The following is a 26,772-nucleotide window of genomic DNA, read 5'->3' as shown; positions in this document are numbered from 1 at the left end:
TTTCTAGGGATATAGTTCTCAAATTACTTCAGTATGAAGCATCAACTAATGTAGCAGATAATAAAGGTTACTTTCCCATTCACTTGGCTGCTTGGAGAGGAGATGTAGATATTGTGAAGATTCTCATCCATCATGGACCATCGCACTCCAGAGTGAATGAACAGGTGAAGTGATAAAAAATATTTGTGTATCATCAGAAAAAAAATCCAGCACATATTCTATGGGTTTGACCAATTTATAGACAAGTTTAAAAAAGTCTGTTTTCCATTGTTTCAGTAATTTCTTCTCCAAGATTGATAAAATCTTCCATTATAAGCATACCAGATGCCTTTCTTCTGAATAGGCACTGACTTAAAGAATACTATATTTTAAAAGTATGCAAAAACCTTCTGTTTGCTTTGGAAAAATCACATGAAGACATACTCTAACTTTACATCTTTTTTGTATGGTTGTAAATTTGCAGTTTTCTATTCTGACATACTAAGTTCCTGAAAATCTTTGAGATAAAATTAATATCCTTGCTATATTTTAAGAATACTGTAAATAATCAGATATGCAGAGGTAAATATCAAACCAGATGGGCTGCATGGATGCACATGCAGCAGAAAGGATAGATAAAAAGAAAGACCAAGAGAAAACTGAGAGTATTACAGTGTGTAAGGGCAGTATAAGCATGTTGCATTCTGCTGTCAAACATATGGTACACCTTCTGTTTTTATTCTGTGTATTCTTCCATGGTCCATTCATAGGATTAGTACTTAGAAATAGAAAGAAGCTGATGAAAATTTGACACCATCTAGGCTGAGCTGCTTAAGAGCTGGAAGTAGGCTGTGAAATGCAGACAGTAACCATTAAACAACTGCATTTGCCAGGGTAGTGTCTTGGTTTGGAAAGACAGGAGTCTGCTAAGGAAGGCAGGAGCCTCCCCTGAAATGGAGAATGTAAACCCTCCCCACCCCTCTGAATTACTATAAATTTTAAATTAAGGGGCTCTCAGGCAAAAAATATGGGAGCAGGAAATAACAGTTCTTTAATAGGGAAAGGAAAAAAATAAAAGGATAAAGTAGACAATGCAGTACACTAAAACAGCACTGACAGGGTCAGAACTCAACCTGACACCCTGTTAGTCGTGGTGTTGGTAGCAGTCCAATTGGGAATGTGGCTGCAGTCCTCCTGGAGTGTCAGGTGTGGTCCTGTTGGAGCAGGGGGTCCTGTAGAGAAGGATGTATTCGTCCTCTGAAGATCCAGTGGAAGAAGACAGCTGCTGTTTCTCCGGGGAATCCCATGGAGAAAGCCGTACCAGTGTCCCAAAATCTTCTGGATTATATCTGGGCAGGAATGCTTGGCTCCCCACTCTGGGTGGAGCATCTCACAATGGGATGTTATAGTTCTCATCAGTCATGCAGTGACATTCAATAGCCTGTTATCAGCAATGTCCCCTCCCGAGTGAGGTGTGAATGTGGTCACTCAGAGAGATAAGGCAAACTGCCCACTTGACAAAGGTAATCTGCCATACAGATGGTAATGGAAAACAACGTGTATTGCAATCTTCAACAGGTGTTCAGAGACTTGGAATGTGAAGGTGGGAGTCAGCTCCTGATTCGGATCTAAGCTATAATTGTCTGCATTGCCTGCATGGTCACCTTTTTGTTCCACAGAGGTCTGGGCTGTGTAATCACAGGAGCCAACAGGGCTATTCAGATGACTAAAAGAGGGATTCAAGTGTCCCAACACGGAAATGCGGGATCTTCTGAGACCCTGCAGTAACTGAGACATCTGCATGGGCCTGAGAGTGTGACAGAGGGTGCTCAGAATTTCCAGGTCCTTGTGGAGAGAGTGGTGAAGTCCAGCTATGGTCCCCCCTGGCCCCCCACAACACCTCAAATGGCGAAGTGCAATCTTACATATTAATTGTTCTTTCAGTGCCTACAGTAGTGTGGCCAGAAGGCAAACAGTGAGAAGATAAGAAATGGGAGACCTAGATTACAAACACTCCAAACACCATGCTTTGAGTAATCTATTTGATATCTGAGGTTATACACCTAGCCATTGGAATCCATACAATAACTAAGATATGAATATCAAGTATTAGTGCAGGTAATATAGGAAAGTAAAGTAATAAAATATGTCCATGTGGCAGCCTTCTGGGATATCCTGTAATACTCTGGCACATTCAAGAAAAAAACAACACTCAAAATTTGTCATTTTGTGATTTCAGTTTCAGATTAACATAATTCTCCAACTTGCTCATTCTCATCAGTTTTATGTAGGGTGAAACCAGTTGAACTGTAGGATTAGCTTTTGTCAAGGAGAGGTATTTTCAGTTTTATTTATGCAACAAAACAAAAAGCAACTATTGAATCATGTGTCACGCATTTGCTTGAAGACATTACGTATGTTCTACTGACAGAATACTGGAAACTGTGTAGGAGCATCCGAGAGGCTGAGAGCCAAAAAGATATTTCAGTAAGATCAGAAAGAGAAATGTAAATTCAAACCTACTTCTCCTCAGTCCCACATATACCCTCAGACTTTAAGAATATTGTCAGACTTGATTAGGTGTGCTGTATCTGCTTTGATCACTGGAGCAAATAAGCAGGGATGCAGCTGATACTTCTAAACCCCACTGACTCAAAAAAGGTCCTTCTGTTTATGTATTTAACCCAAAAACCTTACAATAGAAAATGTGCGAGCAATCCTCACAAGAAATGTTGCATCTTAAGTCTTTTAAGGGCATCTTGATCATATCAAACTTTGAAGTTAAACTCACATATACAGAGTTTTTCTGACCTTGTAAATTCCTTAATGTTCCACTCTAGGCAATGGCCAAGTTTAGTGTGTGGACTACTTTGCTGGCACCTACTTCCCTCTGCTAATTAGCACTCTGTGAAGGATAATATCCTCAGTATCCCAGAAAGAGGGAATGTGGTGTTGTTACAGAGCCACCTCCACCCACATATCCTCAAATAACACCTGAGGCATCCTCACCCTAACACCTGTTGTGCTCTCCCATGAGCCTGTAGGATTCTGAGGCCTTTGCTTATTTGCAGACAGATCAATGCTCTGTTAACTTCTCTCTGGAGCTGTGGCTTCTAAGAAATCCTGGACTACTTTTCTTTTTCTTCTGAGAGCTGAAGATAAGGACAGCCATATTTCATAACAATTTTTGACCTCAGCAAATAGTGCACTCAAGTCAGACCATTTTTTCCACTGTTTTTGTTGGTAGTGGTGTTTTTATTTTCCAAAGAGTCACATTAAGATGTAATTGTTTGCATTTTAAGAAAGTTTTGTTTGTGATTTAAAAAATTATTGCGACTAATTTGTAACATGTTTTTGTTTTCATCTATCTGATTGAAATTCTATGTGAAAGAAATGCTGCTAAAAACTTACGGGAAAGCAGTTGGATGACTGAACAAAGAAATAAATGACAAGCTCATGATGCATAAATTTATATTAGATGAAATAATGAATTTTTTTCGGTATATTGTAAATTGATGAAACTGCGTTCTACACTTTGAAAATGCAGTTCAGTAGCATCATATGCAACCATATCCAGCATCTAAAGCTCTGAATGCCCCCTGCTGTTCCTATTACATAAAATTGGAACAAACGGTAAAGAGACAAACAGCTAAATGACAATTATATTATGGGGGTAGTGTAATGTAGCCTGGCAGCTCTACACACAGAGAATGGTTAGAGCATAACAATTATGTATGAGGAATTCTATCAATGTTTCATGTAGGAGTCTTGGTTGACAGGCATGGTGTATGTTTTAAATCACAAAATATGGTGACATTGCAAAAATGTAGGGTTTAACTTCATTGAGGATTTAAAATTATGTAAATTATAAACTGAATTAAAATAGTATGAGATTAAGATTTGTTAATTGATAATAAAATAAAAATGTGTGATGTTAACAGTCAAACTGTTTATAATTTATTTCTGCAAAATGGATCTGGATAGCTAAAACATTTATTGTGGCAACTTTCATCATAAAATTGCATAATTGATGACAAATCCTAATTTAAGAAAAAATGTTTAATAACAGCCACATACAGGTCAATATGCAGTGTTTGGTTTTTTCAGGAAAAAATGTGAATAATATCAGGGCTAAATCTAAATATATCCTGTTAAATATATAAATGTATTATTAAATATGAATAAAATATATTCCAATTATATATATGCAGAGTATGAGTTGTGAAAAATTTACAGGAAAAAAATGTGAACTCTTGTGAAATTTTTATGGATTCAATGTGCTGTAGAATTTGCTTTTGCATCAAATTGTAATTGCCACAAAACCCACCCACATTTCTTTAAAACTACTCAGCAGTTGTTCTGGAATATGAAGAGAGTCCAGGATGCATTCATATGATTGTAAACACCTACATTTTAACATATTTGCAAAGTTCTCCAAATCATCCAAATGAAACACGGACTTCTCTCAGTGATACCTCATGGATTTCCAGAAGTTCAATTCAGTTCCAAAATAGCCTGCAAATCCAATACTTTTAAAATTCTGCATTTGATTTTACCCCTCAGTTAATTTGGTACTAGTGTGTGAATTTCAGTGTTTCCCTTCCAGCTCTTACTACATTTTTTTAGAAGGAAAAAAAGTGCACGCACAATCTTTGATTTAAGCCAATTGCAACAATAAATTGGGAAAAAAGGTTTTTTAAAGTAGTCAACCATATTATGTTACTTTTTTACATAAGTAAAAGTGAATTTCAATGGGAAGCCAGTAGATTTGATTTAAATTCACACTGAGGAACTTGCAGACAAACTTCCTTTATTTTTTCAGAATTATTAACTTGTTGGTGGAACTTCTCAGAAAACTAAGACCATCCTGAGGTCATTCCGTTCTCTGTCTTCCATATATTCTTTCACTCCTTTTTTCTCTATTTATTTAGTTATGAAAGCCTTATTTTTGTATTGTTTTTTTCTTCTAGTTGACTACTTTTGAGTATATTCAGCATATAAATAGGTGTTTCCAGAATGTCCCACCAGAATCTCCCATTGTTCCCTCAACTTCTTTAATTTCAACTTAAATTCTCATTTCATTCTCAACTGAGAAAAAAGCAAAAAGCTTTCAATAGCAAATGTTTTGTTCATTTAGTTTACTTTGGGATTATGTGATAAAAATGGCTCAGTGATTTAGGAAGTCTCCTTTTTCAACCCCTTTTTGATAAAAAAAGGAGTTGAGCATCCTTTGGAAAGGTCTGTTAAATCAGTACTTGAGTTATTGCTGGTACAGTACTTGCATGGACTTTAGGAGATTTAAAACTTGCTTGGCAAAGAAAAAAAGGACTTCACAACTATACAATAAATGTCCTGATTTTACCCACAGTTTAATAGTGCTTCACAAGAGCCTCTATAATATTCATGATAGCCATTCATTCTCCTGATACTTCCTGTACTTCTTCACTATCAGACTGCCAAGCTACAATAACGGTCTCTGTAATGTATTTGCTAATCTGCCCTCTAATGAATAGACCTCAAGATATATTGTACATTTTGCAGTGGCACACCTCCTTAGCAGCTGAATGATGTAGCACAGCCTGCAGATTCTGATGAGGTGCAGGGCTCTGAAGGCAGTTGAGTTTGCAACCACACCAGCCTGAGTTCTGGCTGTATGTGGAAGAGAAGATATTCAGAGAAAGGCTACAAAAGGTCAGGATCTTGCCCATGAAATAATACTTGTAACAAATAATGAAGAAAATTTAAAAGAGGTTAAAAGCTGACTCATGAAATGCTTTGCTTATTTCTGAACAAGGTCCTTTGCACCATAAGAGTAACTACTTGACAAAAATATTATTTGTGAATGTTGGAGACTGTTTTTAAAATTCTGTGTTTGCATAATATTGGTCTACTCTATTTACCTTACATTTTGTATGTCTTTACTTGGTTCTTATTTCTCCATCTTTCTTTTTCTAGAACCATTAAGGTGTAGAATCTATCTTGTAGTTGCTAACATATCATGAAGTATCCAGAATTGCTGCAAGGATTCTAGTATTTTTCTTCAGCACTAGATGTATTATTTAGCCCTTGGGTATCAAATTTCAGGCTCTAATTACAGAATGGTAATTTGCTTGCAGGTATTTTTTAGCAGATCACCTGCTCATGGCAATGACTGTTAACACATAAACTTTCTGTGCTCCAGAAACAATTGTTTATGCTTGGAACTGAAAAATATTGCTTCAAAATAGTATGTGACTTTAGGGATATGAAGGCAAACTACCTTAAAATCAATAGTCTCCTCTCCTTTCCTCTCCATTCTAAGCTGATTTATATCAGTAGTACTAAACTGTCAAAGTAGATAAATTTAGAGGGCAGTTAAGCAAGTATTAATTGACTCTTTGAAGGTTAAAAATAATTTTGTCTTCTCTACCTGAATTGAAGCTATTAATTTACATTTTGGAGAAGGACTGTTTTACTATCAAGCTTTAATTAGGTAGTACCTCTCAGCTCTGATAACACAATACGTACAATGCTTGTTCTGAGGGCATATATGAAGGTAATTTAATTATCATGTTTGCCCAGGCTGCATTCTTTTGCTTTATTTCAGTGATATGTAGCTCTTTCTAATTTTGTATCAGTTCAATTTCTCGTGAACTGAAATGTAGCATTTATTTGGCAAATAAAAACCATATTAAAGTGTTCAACAATATATATCTGAAAATAATAACATTTTGTTACTTCGCTTTTCTTCATCAGGATGGTTCAAAATGTACCTTTTCTTTTCAATATGCCTTTGTGTGAAAATTCATCTGACTATTCTTTATCCAGAGGGAGCAAATTCCAGTTTGCCGCTCAGCAGCAGCAACTTGTACTGTTTGATATCTATGCGTCTGTATTTGTCTATCACATTTTGAGACAAGGGCCATAGCAAATTTAATTTTTCTTTCTTTGGAAATTTAATCAGAATACTCTTAAGCTACAATATTAGCATAGTTGGCACAAGATTTGAAATAGTTCAATAAGTACTTCCATAAATTCTTCAAAAAACCCTCAGATGTAAGATGATTTTGGACAGATATTTAATTGTAAGCCTGTATTTTGTTATTTACCTCCTAGAATGCCAATACAGTTAGTTGCATAGTTATTACACAACTTCTTTTTGTAGCTATGTCCATTGGACATATAAATACAGAAACTGTAGGCAAAAATTGCCATGATTGTTCATTTTGTGTGCAACTATCTGATGTTCAAACTTAATTGTACAAAATCAGGCTGCAGTTGCCTGTTCATCTAGCTGTCTATGAAATATTGAAAAATTTAAAAATTAATTTTAATAAAATGTGCTTGTGATTTGTGGGCATACAATTGTGCATAAAAAAATTACTTTGCTGGGTCCTATTTGAAGATATATTAAGGTCACTAGATCTCAAAAAGCTTGTTTCAGGTAGTTGGTAGAACATTGCAGCAGTGTAGTATTGTGACAGTATATATTTTAATATCAATTTCTGGTCTGTGCAATAAAGAAAGCCCACATGGTGGTCTGAATGATGCACAATGATTTAAATACTTACTAGAAATCAAGCCATGTCTGCCAGGGGAAGCTTCTTCACGGATCTTCTCTAGCCTCTGTGTTGCAGTTCAGCAGGAAACATACTCTAGTCCCAGATCTTGTGTAGTGTTGCAGACACCCATGAGTTTGACTGCAACGTTGATTTATCTGAATGTATTGATCTGTCTCTTCTGTTCCCAAGTTCATCTGAGTCATCTTAGATTGCCAGAGATGAAAATGACAGTCATGTTGTTAAAACCACAAACCCAAGAGTTGAGTTTTTTGGTTACAGAATTAGGAACATCATTGCCAAAAAAACTCCTTTCTAGTTTTTACTGTGCAACATGAATATTCTTATCCTAGCTAGCTTTTGAGTAAGAGTCCAAAGCCTCATTTCTCTGCATCTCTGACTCTATCTGTCTTTTCAAAGGCAATTGTTTTTTTTCTATTTTCAGTTCTCTGTCCCCTGAACTTTCTTCAGCTGTCTCCTTGAAAAATAGAACGATGGATTCAGATTTGCCACTTTTTTTTCCTTTAGAGTGATATCTCTATCTTTCTTTTGCATCTTTTCTGAATTTACATGAATCTTAATTTTTTTATATAGCTTATTTATTTTGTTCTTTTACAATATTCCTAAACTGTCACAACATTTTATAAATAATTTATCAGAAGAGGCAGTCAATGTATATACTTATAAAATTTATTGCATCTAGTGTATTTTAAGGCTTTGTAAATTCTGCATATGATGTATTAATAATATGGATGACGTATAGAATTCAGAGAGCTCGATAAACTATTTCCTTTGTCTTTTCCTGAAGTTGTCTTTTTGGTATTATAAGTATACAGACAGAATTGGAAGGAAACAATTAAAAAATATAATGCTTATTCTCAATATTTATTATTAACTTTATTGAGTAATATTTTGGGAAACACTTGGAGGCATTGCCTTATAAAGCAAAAACCTGTTCACATGCATATTTGTGAGCATATGCGTACTCATATGCCATAAAACACATAGAGAGCTCTCTTTGGAGTCCTGAGAAGACCAAGTGCTTAAGGGATTTGTAAATATTTGTATAGGTGCTGTTTTGTCTTCTTCAGAGTTTTAATTGTTGTCTGGATAGTAACTTTTTATAGTGATACATGAAACTAACCTTGTGCCTGATGTATTTGCACTGCAGTTTTATCCATAATTCCATTTCTCTAGTAATAAACCGCTATGGTATAAAATGAGCAAAATCAAGAAGAGATTGTTCTCTGTCAGAGTATTTTTAAGAGAAGGACTCAATCATAATTTCAGGAACAGTTGAATCAAAGAAGTTTACAGATTTTGGCATATCATGAGCTACAAGGTTTTGTGGGGCATGTTGTTAAAATGGATTGGGAGCAGTGTAGACACATAAGAAGCTCATCTGCTTGAGAGCAGCAAGCTGAAGTATTAATGTGTTATTATTAAAATTTCAGTGGAGTAATTTTGAAGCATTTAACATATATTACCATACATTATATTACAAACTCTGCCTCTGTAGTGAGCTCACGGAAGCAATTTAGAGAAGCTGAGCATTTCTGTTGTGGATTAAACATGAATATCTGAAGCTTTTGGGTTTTTTTAACAGAACAATGAAAATGAAACAGCACTGCATTGTGCAGCTCAGTATGGTCATTCAGAAGTTGTTGCTGTTCTGCTAGAAGAGCTGACAGACCCCACAATAAGAAACAACAAACTGGAAACACCTCTGGATCTGGCAGCACTTTATGGACGTCTGCGCGTTGTGAAAATGATCATCAAAGCCTATCCAAACCTGATGAACTGTAATACAAGAAAACACACTCCTTTGCATCTTGCTGCTCGTAATGGCCACAAAGCTGTCGTGCAGGTGCTTCTGGAGGCTGGAATGGATGTCAGCTGCCAAGTTAGTGTGTAATTCCTCCCTCCCCTTCTTCACTCCCTCCCTCCCTCCCTCCCTTTCCTTCCTTTCCTTCCTTCCTTCCTTCCTTCCTTCCCCCTGCATTAGACTATGATTTAAATGAAATTACTTCTTACATTTTTTTCTTTAAGATACACTTGCATTTACTTTATTAGAAATGCTGCAAGGTGATATATAATACAACTGTATTTATTACAACTCAATGTGTTAAAAAGGATAACTCAAGAAAGATACATATCTTCAAAGCTGAGTGCATATTTTAATGCTGTCTTGAAACATGTAGATACACAAATCATATCAACTATTCATGTAGGTGTGTATAAATATATTTTGTACAAGAGTGGCTGCAAAAGGCTGTAAGCTGGTTTTCTAGAGCTATGGCCCTTGGTCACAGCAATCTAAAACAGTGTTTGATTGAGAGCTCATTTTCCTGTGATTATTCCATCCTAAACTCAAGTTACAGAGCAATAACAATTTTGATTTTTGCATTTTTAAACGGTTCTTGTATAAATCTGTGAGAAAATTCTATAGCAATACTCTCTCCCAGCTACTGACTCCAACCTGTCAGCTCTTCGGTGCATCGAGTTTTATGCGCAGTAAGTTATAAGGATGTTAAAGGGGTAACTTTAAATAAAATAGACATAGATGGGAAGAGACACAAGGTACAGCAGCAGTGAATTTTCTGTTCAATTCTTTGTACTGGAAGGTGTCCAGGCCTTTTAACTACGGAGGACTGGATTCTGTTATGTGTTCTGAAAAGTTGCCTCAATCTTATGATTTCTCTTGATTTGATTGATGGCACTGAGTTTGTTGTAGAGTGGATTTAATCTTCATAAATGGAGTAACTTCCTTGCTGTCTCTGTCTCACTGTATAAAATATGTTTTGATGTAAGGTTGTTTCAGGTTTATACCTATTTTCAGATAAAGTAAGCAAGCAACCAAAATTAATTACATTTACTTTAGAGTCACATTCAGACATTCTCTACCACTTAGCAGTTGCTTAGAGCCTGTTGATAAAACCACCAAAGTTGTGGGTTCAGTCTCTGTATGGGCCATTCACTTAAGAGTTGGACTTGATGATCCTTCTGGGTCACTTCCAACTTAGAAGATTCTGTGAATCTGTGAACAAATCTTGCAAACTTTGTCTAAACTTTGATTAAAATGAATATCCATTTTAAGCTTTAATTAAGGTGCTTTTAATTAAACTCCTTTATACACAAAATTCCCTTTTATATGGAAAGATTGGACCTGGATTCCAGACACTTTTATTTCTGGATTCTTCCATCAAGGTCCTGTTTTTCAACTTTTGAGAAAAAGAATGTGAAGTGAGGAAGAAAAGATAGATTAAAAAAAAACTCAAAACAACAACAAAAAAGCAAATCAGAAAATATTAGTGTATTTTAAGATTAAAACTGGATATTCTCAAGTTCCTTCCATAGCAAAATGTGGTAAAATTGTTTTACTACCTTTATTACTTGTCTCATATTTTGAGTTAGTGTTGATACTTGTTTTAAGCTATTTTAAAGTGAAACACTTTTGTGTGATTTGTGAATTTGCCACCCGTCAAGCTTTCAATTTAATTTGATTTTGATTTTCTTTACTAGAAAAAGAGACTTTTGCAAAGGTTAATATAAGCAGCTCATTTTTTCTTTCTATTACTACAGTTTCAGTAATTTAGAAAAGTTTAACAGCAACATAGAACTTTCAAATGCATATTTCTGAATGTATAATTTTTCTTTTATCTCTAGCAAAAGAATGAGGAAAAATTTAGAAAGAAACTGGTGCCTGAATTGATATTTAAGAAATAGAATAATTGAAGGAAAATAGTCTCTGTCATGGCAACTTACAAACTGATGGTTACATGAGGGCAAAATATTACACAATGCTTTTATGAAATGTGTTCTTCCTCTTATGTAATCTAGATAATTTTAGCACTACTGTGAATTCTCCTAAGCCATTTTTATCTATAGCTATACTAAAAATTTTTCACTAGACTTTAAAAAATACAGTGCCTGGGATCTTTTAAGAAATGAAAGATTCTTTTAGTAATGGTGATCTCTTTGACATCTCCACTAAAATTATAGGGCTTACTTGTTTTTTTCTTTTTTTTTTTTTTGCAATTCTAATTGCTTTTAAGTGATTTATATTCTTAGGTTTTTTTCTGTAGTTATTCAGAGGCAGAGATTTTTTTTTCACTAGGTTATCTTGTTTCTTAGAGGTTTTGTCCCAGTTGCCATAAGGAAATATCATTTATTTATTTTCTTGCTGGTATACAGATTCTCTATCAATATGTTCCTTTTCATTCAGCAACTTAACATATTGGTAATTTGGCTTATTAACTTATTACTTCTATAGCCTCTGAAAAATTCTGTTGATGATTACTGGCAGCTTATTAAGGTGAGGAGAGCACAAAATATCAGCTTGTCACTTAAAACTATTTTGTTATTAATTAAATTGATCTGCATCACTGTTTGGGAAAGAACAATTTACCAAGTAAAACCTTATGTGGTAAACAACAACTTTGCACGCATTTAAACATGTTAAATAAATTCAGTTTATCACCATAAAGACCTCTCAGAATATTTAGAGATGATAATAGGAGTAGCCTGTCTTGTATCACTGTAGTTGTAAAGATGTATTTATTTAAATGGGAGGTTTAGTTTAGCCATGTTATCTTTCTCTTTTTTACTCCTTGAGCACTATTAATCACAGCAAAAATTTGGACTAATGAAAGAGAGCATTTACTTTTTTATTTAATTAATCACACATTTTATTAATTTCCCGTGTCTATCCCACTATCCTTCAATCTGGAATTATTTAGGAGTGGGCAATACAAATCTGCTTCATCTCTTTATGCTTTGGAGTTTTCATTTAAATTGAAACATATAAGAAATATACATGTTTTGGTTAAGTGAGAGACTTTGGGCCTTCACTAAATTAATATACTGTACAGTTCAGTATGTTTCATGTAAACTGTAGTTTAATAATTATAAATACCCTAAAATATTGGCCTCTTCTATTTATCCAACTTTCATCTATCCCTATTTGCCTTCCCTGTCTGTTCCAATAATGATGAAAATTTCCACTGCTTATCACTGGTACTTCTGCCAAAAGCTGTGCCCCCTCCTTTTTGCTCTCACTGTCTATGAAGGATATTCTGTGAATCAATTTGCAAAGCTACCTTCTGTCCTTCAGATTGTCTGAAATCCATGTCAGGCAAACTGCCTTTGAATAAGGACTAGACAAGTGACCTAATTACAAGCTCTTGCATATTTACATGATTAAAAGAAAATATGTAATTATTGAAACCCTTGATGGTTCTCTGTGAGCCTACAAATTGTATGCCAAGTTGACCTAGGTATTTTGGTGTGCCTATTGACAATGCCCTCCTGTCCTAGCTTGATCTATGTGTCCAGCTGACCTGTATTTAGTAGTAAGCAGGGGCAGGGACTGTTTTATTATGTTTGGCACAATTTGTGCTCTAGTTCTCTGTATTCCATATACAGAAAATTATGCCAGTGTCAATATATTATCCATTGGAGCAAACTCAAGTAGACTTTAGCTCACTTTGTTCATGAAAAATTGCCAGCAGTTTCTGTATTAAGTATCACTGGGAAAGACTTTCCAAATATAATGGTAGTGTTTACTTTGCCAGGAAAATGTGATCCAAGGCAATGAAAGATTCAGGAAGTAAAACAGTGAAAATTGTCTATAAATCTTAAGCTAACTTGCTGTAGTATAGACAAAGAATATATTGGTGCACAAGCACACTGTTATAAGTGAAAAAGAGCTTCATAAAAGTTCTAGGACATCTTAAATAATATATAGAAATTACTTGCAACTATATTTTTTAATCCTTGTGATTTATGTAAATGCTCTAATGCACAAGAATAAAACATTCTGAATTTACTTCTACCTTCAAGTAGTAAGCCACATGTACATCTAAAAAGAGAGATGCATCTACTTAGCCAGTCTGAATTTCTCTTGGCCCTGTTTATCCTGAGGTTCAGCATTCCCTCTAAGTTAAAGCAGAGTTTTGTAACTGTCTGGTAACAAGGGCATTTCTGCCTTCTGGATAGTTTTTGGGTTGAGGGGTCTGATTCACTTGTTAGTTATTCACCATTACCATGAAATCCTGCCTAGGGCTTTTAAGATTTGTGTCAGAATTCATCTCCATGACATCTTATGCAGGATTACACGCCTGCATCTTAAAAGTGTGCTTTCAATCTCCATATTCTCAGATTGGTTTTAGTTCAGTTTCATGGTAGTATTTCTCCCCTTGATTAGATATCACCTTTGTAGTGCACAGATCTTTGCACTGTTTATGTGGTGTGCGTTTTAAATTTCTTTTTTGAAGAAATTGTTCACAATATGTATCTCATTTCCGGGATATGACATTCATTACTATTGTCTGATAGCTCAGAGTTATAAAGCACAGATTGCCCTAGAATTCAGGGCAGTGTGGAATGTCGGTAAAGCATTTTAGGATCATGTTCTGATATGACAGGAAGTATTATAGATAGAATAGACTAAGAAGCAAGAAAGTATATATGGAAAAAAATGGCACTTAAGTTTGGATTCCTCTTCCAACTCTATGAATTACATGTGTAAAGGTGGGTTAAGTTCCTGTACTCCCTTTATGCATAGCAGAACTATAGGTTCTTAGGTTGCCCCCAGATAATTTGTTTGCCTTACACATCTACAGGAAGTTCCTCTTTTCCTGTTAGTTTTAATTCAATTTCTTACAAGATGCTTTCATCAAGGAAAATATTGCTTACCTTTCCTCCAGTGGGGAATTTTGATGAACAGAAAGACTGCTGCCCATGCCAATTATCATATCAGGATCCTTTTCACTGTTTAACTGGGTAATCAGAGGATAAACCCTCGTCCTCAAAGCTGTTGATTTAGTATGCCAGAACATTTGATCTTTCTTAGTCTTAGATCATGGTACAGTTGTCACTAATGTAGTCCATTTTTTCCATTAAACAAGGATCCTTATTAGTACAGAATGATATCTTTGATTTTAGTCAAGGTGCAACTGGTTTTCATTTTTGTGTTTCAATCTTTTAGAAATAAAATTTAGTGCCCTGGCTTCCTCTAACAATTGAACCTCTGTGGATTTTATTGTTTATGTGTACATCACTAATTCTTCTCCTTGACAGAATCAGAGCTTGTTTGAGGTTGGAAGGGAAGTATGGAAGTCATCAGGTCCAACTCCCCCTTTGAAGCAGAATCCCATAGAATAGGTTGCCCAGGATCATGTCCAGACAAGCTTTGAACTGAATTATCTTCAAGAACTGAGACCCTACAACTTTGCTTGACAACCTGTACCAGAGTTCAGTTCCCTGCAAAGGAAAAAAAAATCATATGTTCAAAGAGAACCTACTGTGTTTCAGTTTTTCCCCATTATTTCTTCTGACAGTGGACATGACCAAGCCTTGCTTAGACTTCTTTCCTCTTTATACCCTCCCTTCAGATATTTGTACACATTGATGAGATCCACTATAAGCCTTCATTTGTCTAGGCTCAACTGTCCCAATTCTCTCTGCTTTTTTTCATAGAAGAGATGCTCCAGTTTCTTAACAATTTGTGTCTCTGTCTAGTAGCTCCATCTCCATCTTGTGCTGGGGAGCCCAGAACTAAACTGGTGTGGACCCCCAGTAGTGAGCAGAAGGGGAGCCACCTCCCTTGACCTGCTGTTAACGCTCCTCCTTGATGACAGAGAACTCTTTTAACTCTTTTTAACACCTGATCCACCTAATAGTCATGCCAGTAAGTGACCAATCCAAAGGAAATGCAATATGACACCAAGAGGATAATAGGCTTTTTTCAGAATTGCTGATGTCAAACCTTTTCAGTAATCAGAACTTGAACTATCAGTGACTTTTCTGAGAACTTTTCTCATTCCCAGAAATGTCTGAGCTGCACATTAATCTCTCTGTGTACCTCTGTGGTTGCACTGTCATTGCAGAGTTACCCATTTTGAAGTCAATTGCACTATCTGGAACTATCCTGAAGATATTGTTTGAGTAAAGGATTCTGAAACCATCTCTAAGTAAATCTCCATATTTAGTCTTCTTGTTCCAAATAAACCTGGGAATGTCCAACTGGATTGCTTCTGAAAATGGAAATATTAGAAGTTGTTTTGAGATGTGTTTCATATGTATACTCTCTTACTGACTTCCTTCTCCTCTCTTTTATACTGTTAGTGTAAATGGTGTGCAGGATGTGGATGTCATTTGGCATGCTCTACTTTTACCTCCATGTACCAAGCAGTAGTAGGACATATGTACACTTACAGTGTACTCGCATCCTATCTCAGGATCTCTGATTACTTCTAAATATGCTGTCATTGCATTGCTGTAACTCTGATGCCTTCTGACACAACTAATTAATAATGAATTTCTATTTTGTTTCAGAATTGGGTTTTGTATGTATGTATCTTTAAGGTCTTTCTACCATAGTAAGTATGACTGGATAAAGTACAGGAAAAAACAAATTTAAGCAGCAAAATCTTTAATGTTTGTCTAAGATAAATTTCAAAATCTAATTTACCATTAAAAAAAGAGGTAAGTCAGATACTCAGTGAGATCTAGTAGTGCTCTAGTTAATGCTATTGGATGGAAAGTGATTCTGTTCCGATTTTTCAGTAACAGCAGTATAAAATACTAAGAAAAGCAGCTGGTTAAGAGAGTATGTTTTTCAGTACTATAAATTTTATTTGAGCAAAAGTCTGCTCACAAAGAATTTTGTGTCAAAAAAATCTGCAAAATCAAGTTCACAGACAGCTAAGTTAGAATTCAAATGACATGAACATAGGCATCTAAAGCTGTTGGGGGTGCCTTAGGGTATCCAAGGCATCTGTATGAGGCAGATGTGAGGCAGATCAAATGTGAACATCAACTGGACCAGCTGCTGGACCCCAGGATGTCCTAGGGCATCTCTCACATATAACTGAATTGACCTTCTAGGGTGTGATCCAGTTTCACACAAAAAAATCTAATTGTAGATGTCCACATGTAAACTGTCTGACTGCTGAAGAGCTGTGTTCCACTGATGGTGCTGACTAGAATTTCACTGCCTGTAATGGGAGTTTAGAAATTTTTCACAAACTCAGGCTTGTTAATAGGGAGCTATATTCCATTCCTACTATATTTTCTTATATTGTTATTAATTTTACAGTAGAACTGACAGCACTTTTGGTTTTGTCTTGAACAATAATAAGAAAATCTTGTATTCTAGTATTTATTCTTGCCTATTCCATGGTTTTTTATGTGTAAGTAAAATAGAAGGGCAAAAATATTTTATTTATAATTTACAGAAAAATTAATTGGTATTTAAATGTCATAATGTTTCTTTTCTAGACAGAAAAAGGGAGTGCCCTACATGAAGCAGCCCTATTTGGAAAGGTGGAGGTAGTACGCATTTTGCTTGAAACAGGTAAATCTGATTTACAGGAAACACTGAACAAATGCCCTTAATTTTCCTAATTTGGTATGTCCTTAAGTTTTGGTTATACAAATTACTGTTATCTCTATCAGCCTTTGCAAATCTAATCACATGTACTTCTCCTTAAAACAGTGTTCTTTTAGAATAAGAAATTGCTATACACAGAGAACAAAGGTGATGTTCAGACTCAGAAATTCCATATATGACTCAGTGTATGTCACTGTATTCTGAGAATAAATGTATTATGAGAACAAAATGGCTACATAAAATTTTGTTATTCAGTCTGAAAGGCAGCCAAGAATATTCTTTGATGTAGAGACCAGAAGATTCATGTTCACATTTATTTCCTTCAGTTAGCTATTCCTAGCATACGCACCATTCTGCTTGCTTCTTCATTTCCTGGATAAACTGAGTGCCTGCAAAGAAAGGGGAAGACACTGTATCTCTGAGAATTGCATTTGTCCTGAAAGAAGAACAGGGATATAAAGTCCAAACATAATACTACATAATAAGTTTCAGAATTGTTGTAGGTAAATTACATTTCTAGACAACTGTCTTCTCAGGTAAATGGTAAGACCAATGAGAATGAAAATTCTTAGAAATAATTTCTTACAGATCCATGAACTTCCATTATACTGAGGGATCTCATTGGTCTTTATTATTGTTCTTGTGGTGTTATATATGTATTGCAAAAGAAAGTATATCCTACTTGCAGCTCTTCATCTGAATCTCAACGAGTGTATCCCTTGACCTCAAACCTGTTTTCAGAAAAAAAATGGTCCTTCTGAGTTACTTCTCTGTTTGGATGAAAAAGAAGGCGGCTGAAAGGGATCTTTACCTGCCCTTGAAAAGGCCTTTTTATTTCCTAAAAAAGGAAGGACTGGAGAACATCACACAAGCATAGGAAGCCCTTTAGACCACAGAAAAAACCTATCTTTTTCAGATTAATACATGTTGCAGCCTCTACCAGCATAAAGTTGTCAAGACAGTGGAGTAGAATCTTCACAGTGAACCTTCAACCCCAAATGCTCTGCACTTCTGCCTTTTGTACCTAACAATCCCTTCTTTTCTAGTTCTGCTTAAAAAAGAGTCAGAAGATGTTATAAGTAGCTCCTACAAAGGAAAGATGTGAGTTGGTACGTCTGGCCTCTGAAAGTCAACTGCCACTGCTAAATAGCCCAGTAATATTTTGGTTTTGTTTTCAGTGAAAAAAATTTGTGTTTCTCACAAAACAAATTAGGAAAATGTCTTGGGTTAGGAAACTGCAGCCTTTTCTGGATGCTTTCAGAATGTCCTTTTAAATCCTGCTTCCTCTGTTTTTCTCTGGTGTCCTGAGAAGAATTTCACTTTTTTTGCTAGGACATTTAATATCTTTACTTTTTATGTAAACCACATCTAAACTGAAAAACAACTTAAGCATTCCTACTATAAGGTAAAATTTCCAAGGAAGCTCCTACAAGGCAAAGGTAGAGTCATGCTGTACCCTGTACAACAGGTCCTGATCCAGGGCAGGCCTCAAACTTAATTCACAGTTGAAGCCCAACCTGAGGAAATCCTGTGGCTGTTCATAGTGCCCGTATTCTACACATGGATATTTCATGGATATTTCTATTCATGGCATGAGTTTTGAAAATGCTGCCATGAAGTACAACTTTAACATATAGGTTAAAAAATTTTTCAGTCTTGCTCCCAAAACACATACTGGTACTCTGGACCAGAAAGTTCCACCAGAAAGTTCCCAATGAATCAAAGTAGTTTGGAGAGAAATGTAGGAAAAACAATCAGAGAATTTATTGATTCTGCAAAATACCTTTTCAGCATGGTTTTTCTTTAGGAGCAATCTGTTAAAATCCCAAATTTGGTTACTTTATATCCCCATGATATACAGAAACATGAAAACCATCTATGTCAGCAGGTGAATTTTAGGCTGCTTGAGCTTTAAACAGAAATGTATCGTCTGTATCTACTCAGCTGTAATGCTGTTGTAAAACCATTTGCTTGCAATTTGTCAGGTAACTCAGTCTGATATAACGCATTTATAATCCGAAGCGTTTAGGGTTAAATATTCCACCTCAGATCCATTTCTTTTTCAGGAATTGATACCAACATAAAGGACAGTTTGGGTAGAACGGTTTTGGATATACTTAAAGAGCATCCATCTCAGCAGTCTCTCCAAATTGCAGCTCTACTTCAAGGTAAGGCATATTCAATTACACATTTGTTAAATACAATAGAGAAATATTATTGTATATTGTGATTTCTAATCTTTAAATGTTTCATTACACAAAGGAGCAGCCTTTTGATTTAAAAAGACTAGTTGAAGAAAAATAAGTTGTCCAATATCTGAATTTCAGAGTAAACCCTTTCTTTTTTGCAGGCCACTGACATTACCGTGGTGTGTCACTTATACTTAGTCTTTTAACATTCTTCATTACACCATAACATATTGTAATATTTCAGTAGCAGTTCCATTAAATTGTAATGAAAACCTACAATTGAAATGCTTGATTTGTAGCAACTAAATGACTGAAAGATGTTGGCAATTTTTCAAACCATTTCATTATACTTCTTCATTTTCCTTAAATGAAAAAAAATATAAACCAGGCAGTATTTCTTGTTATTGTAGGAGAAAGAATAAGTTTTCCGTACATGCATTTGTTCTCATTCCCCATCGTACGTTCATGGTGTAAGGTTGATGGAAGTTCATTGCTTACTTCAATCTTCTACTCTAGAAGATAGCTGTAAAGTGATGAAACATGAACTACAACATAATTCAGTGTTAAATGTCATTTCTATGGAATTCTATGGAATTTGTTCCCTGTGTTTTCAGCTTAGCCTTTCATTAAGTGCATTTGACAGAGGAGGTCCCTGCAGGTATCAGTGCTGCATCTTCATTTGTATTTATTATTCCCACCATTAAATAAGCCATTTTAATCAGTTCAGTGGTGGTTCTACACATGACAGGCTCCCTCATAACTGTATTTTCTAAGAAGATTTCTTAGAGAAAATGCGGTCATGTAGCCATACTGTGCCATTTCTTTTCTGAATTACTTCCAAACTACATCAAAGAATTGACCAGGTTCCATAAAGTTTTCTAGTAAGATGATGGTCTGAAGATAGAAAATCCTATAAGTATAATGAAAATTTTGCAGGTTCTAGGAGAGGTATTCCTGTAAGGAGCAGATTCATGTTAGACCTGAACCAGTTAACAGATTGAGGTCTCCCTCTCTCCCTTCTTCCTATTTTCTTTTGCCTTTTCCCTCACTTTCCCCCTTCCTCCTCCTCTACTTCCACCTACACAGTTCCCTTACATATTCCCCATTTACATGAGATTTCAAAGTTACTTGATTCAGTTCACAAACCAAATATATATTTATGATATATATAAAATTATGAAAAATATTAAAAATATAGAACTATACTTTCTATAGTTTTAATTAGCTTGCCTCTTCTGTGATTCAGGTCTCTGAGTTACCTCTGTCCCAGGTAACTGACAGTAATGTGCATTGAAAAGTGGGAAGGAAGAGATGTGTGGGGGACACAGGGCTTCCCCTGTCAGAAGAAGGGAGTTTCTAATTTGAGTCAGACTCATACTTCAACCTTTAAGTCCTCACAGAGCTGCAGCATGAACACATTACCATGTAGAGGAAAAGAGGGTTAATGTCATCCTGGGACTTGTTCAGTGGCAGGAAAACAGTCAGAGCTCCCACTTTCTTAGACATCCAAATCAATCATCCTTCAGGTACTGATTTAAGATGCATCATAAAATCCCATCACCAACTAAACTAATTTTAATTTTACTGCTTCTTTTTTGTTCCATTTTATCCTTATTGTAAAAACCTTGCAGTCCCTAACCCCACTGATGAACATTTTTTTGCTCTGTGAGTAAAAAGCACCACACTCCCTCTCATAGGTTTCTCACATTGATGGATCAGTAGCTGCCCTCAGTCTTTACCACACAGAAAAAGAAATCTATTAATTTCAATCAATTTTTTTGCTTTGCCATGCAGTCTTTTTCAAACGTGTGCCTTGAAGTATAAAAATGACTGCTTAGTAGTTTCAGCTCTTATTAGTGTGATGAAACTGTCTTGTAATGAGCAGCTGTTTATTTTTGCTCTCTGCCTATAATCAGAAGTGATGTGCAAGAATGAAAAATAGTTACAAAGATGCCATTCTGACTCCTAAGACAACCTGAGGAGCTCCTTCAGAACTCACATATATTCTTTTGGGGAACTTACATATATTCTTTTTCATCAGCAAAATGTTCACTGAATCCTTATCCATCAAAGTATGAGTTGAAGTTGAAAAAAACAGAATTCAGTACTAGCACTACTGATGATGCAGTTGACCTACCCTCCTCTAAAAGACAGCTGACTACAGTCTTCACTAAAGTGTGGGTATTTATCCTATTGTAGCTGAAAAATCAGTGAAGCACTAGATTTTTGGAATCCTGAATGTACTATAATTGAATTTGACTTCAGTGCGTAATGAATTCCATGCTAAGAAAGGGCAATTACTGAGAAAGATTTCATGGCTTTCAAATACATTCCTGTTAAGGCTGCTGTCTTCAGATGGTTGTCTAGAGCAGCTTACATGGCTCTTTCATGTAGACATATAGGAAATAGAAATTAAATTAATGATGTCAGACAATTACTGGCCAAATTGTTTAAGTTTCTTGCTAATGTTGTGCTTTATGCAGACAAAGAAGGATTGATTTGTTCTTTCACCTTGTTGCAAGGATAGACTAAGGTGTTATCACCAAGTAATGTCATTAAGTTATTTTGGGTCTCACTTGCACTGTTCTGTGTCACTTTACAGTTTATAGTATTAACATAGCATAGTATTTGTCCCTGCCATAAAACATTAGCTTTCAAAATATAAAACCAAGGCTAAAGGATCCATATGAACAGGCTGGCAGAGGTGGGCAAGGAAATTATGTGACTGATATTACTGGTGGGCCTGTTATGCAGAGGAATAACAGAGTTGGAAGAAATGTTTAGAAAGAAAATCAGTTGGCTTTGGGGTTATTTATAAGAAACTCCCTGAAGGAGATGAAATTTCTGTGTTTGGAAGCAGTTAATGGAGGTAGTAACACTAAATCCCATGAGCTGATACTAGAGCCAGTAGGGCTGGTAGCCACCTGTGAATAAATGCCCTCCCAGAATTTAAGAATTGTGGATAGAAATTGTTCTCCCTCTTTTAAAGAGTATTGAGACAACTACTTTTTACAGATTGTAGGTTTAAAGAAGCAAGACCTTTTGCTAGTGAGGTTTTAGAAGTGATCCTAGCCTTCTTGCGATCTTTATTTTACATCCTTTCGCACTATCCTGAGAAAAGAGCAATAGAAGTTTCCGCAAAAGTTTTTTTGTTTGTGTGTGTTTGCAAAGTCTGCCACCTTTTTTGAGGATTTGGCACATTATCTGGTAGAAGGAAAATAAATTAAAAGATCACTTTAATGAGCAGCAGGAAAAAGGCTGAGTAAGCTATAGAAGACCTATTTTTTTTTTAACATCCTGTTAATTATAGTTTGAATTAATAGAAATGACAGTTCAGGTTTTACTTCTATATTTTTTGTATATGTCACATCATCTTCTGTGTCTTCATCAGATCTGAGTAGCATTGAACTCAAAATGCTTATTAGGGTTTAGATTCTTAATGTAGTAAGGAATAAATAGATATATAAGTACTATGTACTGGAAGAGCAGAGAACTAGGATATTGTGCCAAGCAAGGCCAAGCTACTGGATGCATTTCATGGGTGCAGTGAAACAAAAGCACTCAGTGCTGAAGCAGTTAACAGTACTGGCACTTAGGGCTTTTATAATTAGGCATTGGAGATAAAAGGGATGTTGCCAAGTCTAGTAGGCCTAAAATTAAACCAACCAGCTGTGTTTTAGTTTCAGCACATGTGAACGTGACGCAGGTGCGAGCTGCACCATCTTTCAACTCTTTCTGCACAGCCCACTATGCTCTCTATTAGAATCTTGCTCTTTTACTATTTCTGGAAGCAGAATTCTCGTTATTATGAAACAAAGAAGATAGTAGATAAACAGATGAAAAATGGCATGAGCCCCAGTAAATGCTGCTGCACAGACAGTATGGAGGGAGATGCAGTGGAAAATGCATTCCTCTATTCTGCTGAAGCTGCTTAGGAACCTAACATTGTACCTGTTACCAAATTACTCATAAATGGAGAATACATAAGCAGCTGCAGAACCAGAAATCCTTTCATTCCTCTCTGTTTAAATAGCTTTGGTGACATTAGCACTGGCTTTTTTTTTTTTTTTTTTTTTTTTTAATGTATTCTCACTCTCTCCTCTTTCTGTGGTCAAGTAGATCTTCCATTCTCTTGACTGCAGGAGGCCAGCCTCAGTCAAGGCTGGAAGAATGGAATAGATTTTCAATCAAGAATTTAATTAAAACTGCATGGGATGAAAATAATTGAGATCTCAATTCCTCTTCATTGTTTTGGTTTTGTTTTTATCTTCTCTTTTGTTTATGGGTTCATTTTGTTTTGTTTTTATCTTCTCTTTTGTTTATGGGTTCATTTTGTTTTGTTTTTCTGGGGACTTTCCAACTTTTTCTGTAGGCCCTTGTGCGAAAGCTGTAGAGCACTGACTGCATTCATGAATTAATTTAACTACTGTTTTTTTGACTTGAAGTTTAGCTGCGACCTTACCTATCTCACAATCGCAGGAGTACTTCAGTGCCTGTTTCTGTTATCTTCCCTTAATACATGCACAAAAACATCTATTGATTTCAACTTTCTCTGGGATTCAGTTTGCCGTTTAGAAATTGTCCTCTGAAATTTAGGAGACTGAGGTGAACCAGCCTCCACCTCAGCTTGTCTGTCACTTTAGCACACCTGACCATGGTAGTTCCCAGTCAGGTTCCTGCTACTGCAGCTGCTTTAAAGAGAAAAGGAATTGGGTCACAAAGCCTCAGAGGGTTCCTTCCCATGGGGGCGAGTGAACTGTTTTGGGAGGAGCTTTTTGAGAGTTTCCTGGCTGGGCCAGCACTCGATAGAGCTGCAGAATCCCCTGACAGGTTCTGGAAGATCTTAGGAAGGGCAGAGGCTTTTTGAAGATTGCTGCCCTTCAGGAAGGTGTGAAGGAGGTGTAAGCACCCCTCTGCAGGGATATTTGCTATGGAGGGGACTGGTTTCTGTAAGTTTTATTTCTCTGATCTAGTTACTTGGAGAGTCTTCTGCTTAAAAAGGTGAGTGTTCATATTTATATTCTGGTCAAATTTGGCCTTTTTTGGTTTTTTTTAGAGGTTTTAAAGAGCGTTTTGGTCTTCCTAGGGAAAAATTGTTCTAGAAAGAATTCTATATGAATCTACCACATGGCATGGCTGAAGTAGGGTATAAAAAAAAAAGAAACCAGCTTATACTTAAAGGAAAATAAGGACTAAAATTGTTTATTTATCATTAAAAAGGAAAATAAGGTCTAAAATTGGTTTTTATTTATCATTAAAATAAAATTTTCTGAGGTGAATATAACCATTACTCTAAGAGCCAAGGTTTGTAAACAAAGCAAAACTCCTAACCCTACCACCTCAGTGAGAAATTAGGATCTAAGAGGAGCTGAAGTTTAAGCAAGTTGTGCTTTTATATTCCTTGGAAGTTCAGGAGCAGCTCTAGCTGAGCTGGACCATGCTCTCTTCATGCTTGAGAGGCAGCTGTGTTTCTCTGCTTAGATGTTCAGTCTTTTCCATCTCTTTGGCTTTGGCCTAACTGGTATTACAGAAACTAAGAAAGCTGGAGTTCCAACTGTTTGAACTTCCCAAAGCTTGTTCCCTGTTTGAGTTATATTCCCCACTCTTATTTCCACTGCTGTGTGACCACTTGTATGGTATTACTTTTTGTGCACAGCACCCAATTTAGGTTGAGTGGGGCTTTGACAAAATCTGGTAACTACAGAAAACCATCCTACTAAACTGATCAAGTTTTTTTAACTCTTGGTATTAAGAGCTGCAGTAGTCCTCACTTTACACTGAGCTGTAAGGCGAAGAGGTTAAATGGTCCATTCTTCCCATTATCAATTATGACAGGTTGTGTCCTAAACAGCCTTTACTGTCCCCTTTATTAGGAATGATGGGTTTTCCTCTAAAATTGTGTGAAACCATAGATGGGGATACTGTTCTGGTCATGAAGTGGTATAAGTCACTAAGTTTAGCTTTGTTCTGAATTCTCTTTTGGCTTTGAGAAAAATGATCCACCCTGATCAGTCTCTCAAGCACCCAGCAGTGACGATTTGAAGATGGATTCCTAGCCAGCTGCAGGTGATTAGAATGCAGCTGCTGGTAAAAGTATCCGGTGCTTTTGTGTGTTTTTTCTTTGGCTCTTGATACTGTTTACCTGTTCTGTGTCTCTTTCTCTGACAATATTATGGGTAAGTGTACATTTACCTAGACTATAAGCCTCTATAAACTGAGGCCCTGTCTTTATCTTGTGTGTGTCTGGTAGAATTTTCAATAATATAAACCAAGTTAGGAGTAATAGTCCCAAAAAAGCCCAAAGTCTCAAGGGTTGTGCCCTAAAACATTGGTATGCAGCCAGCCTATTGTAAGCTTTTTGTGCCATAGCTTGTGACAGCCAGCTGTAAAGATTTCCTGGAAGGAACTCTGTGTTTTTTAAAGTAAGTATTTAAGACTTATGTTGAACTTGGGATTTCCTCTTCAGAACTAGCCTCCAGGAGGTAAGTGCATTGGTCTGGAAGTGGGGACTGACAAAGAGCAAAAATAGAGAATTACATTAAAACCACAGACTTGTATGATTGTGAGAACAAGGTTAGAGTTCTTCACAATATCTCCTTTATTTCCTCTGCTAATTTTATAGCTGTAATAATCTAATAATTGTAACGCTCACCTGATAGAATTATGTTTCCTTTTGGGCAGTTGCATAATTACCAAGCAAGCATTTTTCATTCGTGAATTCTCTTTTTCTTTTCGTTTTCTTTGGGTATGGATTCCTTTTTATCCTATCCCCATCTTGCACTTTGACTTGACAAATACTGTCTCTGACAGAGCTGGAAAACATTCCAGAGCATTTTGTCATAGTGTTAGTTTTCTCATAGTCTCCTACAGTTTGTATTTGCTTTCAGACCCACACAAACACAAAATTTTCATATGATGAAATTTATGACAGCTAATGCCAGGGACCACTGCCAGTCATTAAACTTAATATATGGCACTTTCAAATCATACCATTTAAAAAAAAATACCCCAACAATTCTGCAAGGCATTTTGAAACTGCTTGCTGTTCTATGCCATTTCCAATTTTAATTTCTCAGATGTCTATTTTATCACAGATTGTATTTGGGTTTTGGGATTTATTATTTAATCATGAGTAACAGCAAGCTTAACAAGTGCATTTATAGACTGTAGAAATTAAATCAGGGAGATTTCACTTCCCAGAAACTCCTTAGTCCTTCAGTGCGATATTGATGAAAGACATTATTGTACTTTGATGCTCTGTGTGCTGCAACATATGCTATTATTGTTATCACAATGAAATTATTTAAACAATTTAATAAACTCAAGAAAATGCAGATGCAGAATAACTCCCCAAATTGAGAACCAGTTACTCTGCTGGGAAAAAAAAGAAAGTGCCACTATTGCAGAAATTAACTTCTTATTTAGTATTGCATTGCAATTCATTAATGTTTTGGTCTTTCATTGAGGTAGCTTGTGGAGAAAAGCACATGAAAATAATGTAGATATTTATAAGAAAAGAACAGTAATGAAATTGAAATTTAGCACATCCATTATTTCATGTTTTTCTGTTTTTATAAACGTTGTTAACATGGGGCAAGGGAAGTTTTAAGGAGAAAAAACAGAAGTTTCTGCACACTGCTTTTTAGACTGTTATTTTTAACTTAAATTTTCA

The 26,772-nt window shown here is 35.8% G+C and overlaps 1 protein-coding gene across 5 annotated transcripts in view; it reads left to right on the top strand.

Moving 5' to 3' along the window:
- Window positions 1-26,772, top strand: part of ANKS1B (ankyrin repeat and sterile alpha motif domain containing 1B) — a 415,189-nt gene that overhangs the window by 47,713 nt on the left and 340,704 nt on the right. For all 5 annotated transcript variants that reach the window (XM_064702134.1, XM_064702132.1, XM_064702136.1 and 2 more), the window contains exons 3-6: window positions 8-164; window positions 9,124-9,420; window positions 16,800-16,875; window positions 18,978-19,079. In XM_064702134.1, the coding sequence (XP_064558204.1) occupies window positions 8-164; window positions 9,124-9,420; window positions 16,800-16,875; window positions 18,978-19,079 (632 nt within the window). The remainder of the gene's footprint in view (window positions 1-7; window positions 165-9,123; window positions 9,421-16,799; window positions 16,876-18,977; window positions 19,080-26,772) is intronic.

This window comes from Zonotrichia leucophrys, chromosome 1A (assembly GCF_028769735.1).
Source record: "Zonotrichia leucophrys gambelii isolate GWCS_2022_RI chromosome 1A, RI_Zleu_2.0, whole genome shotgun sequence".
NCBI classification, from domain to species: domain Eukaryota; kingdom Metazoa; phylum Chordata; class Aves; order Passeriformes; family Passerellidae; genus Zonotrichia; species Zonotrichia leucophrys.
Note: the sequence above shows the minus strand (reverse complement) of the source record. Positions and strands in the feature narration are given on the sequence as shown.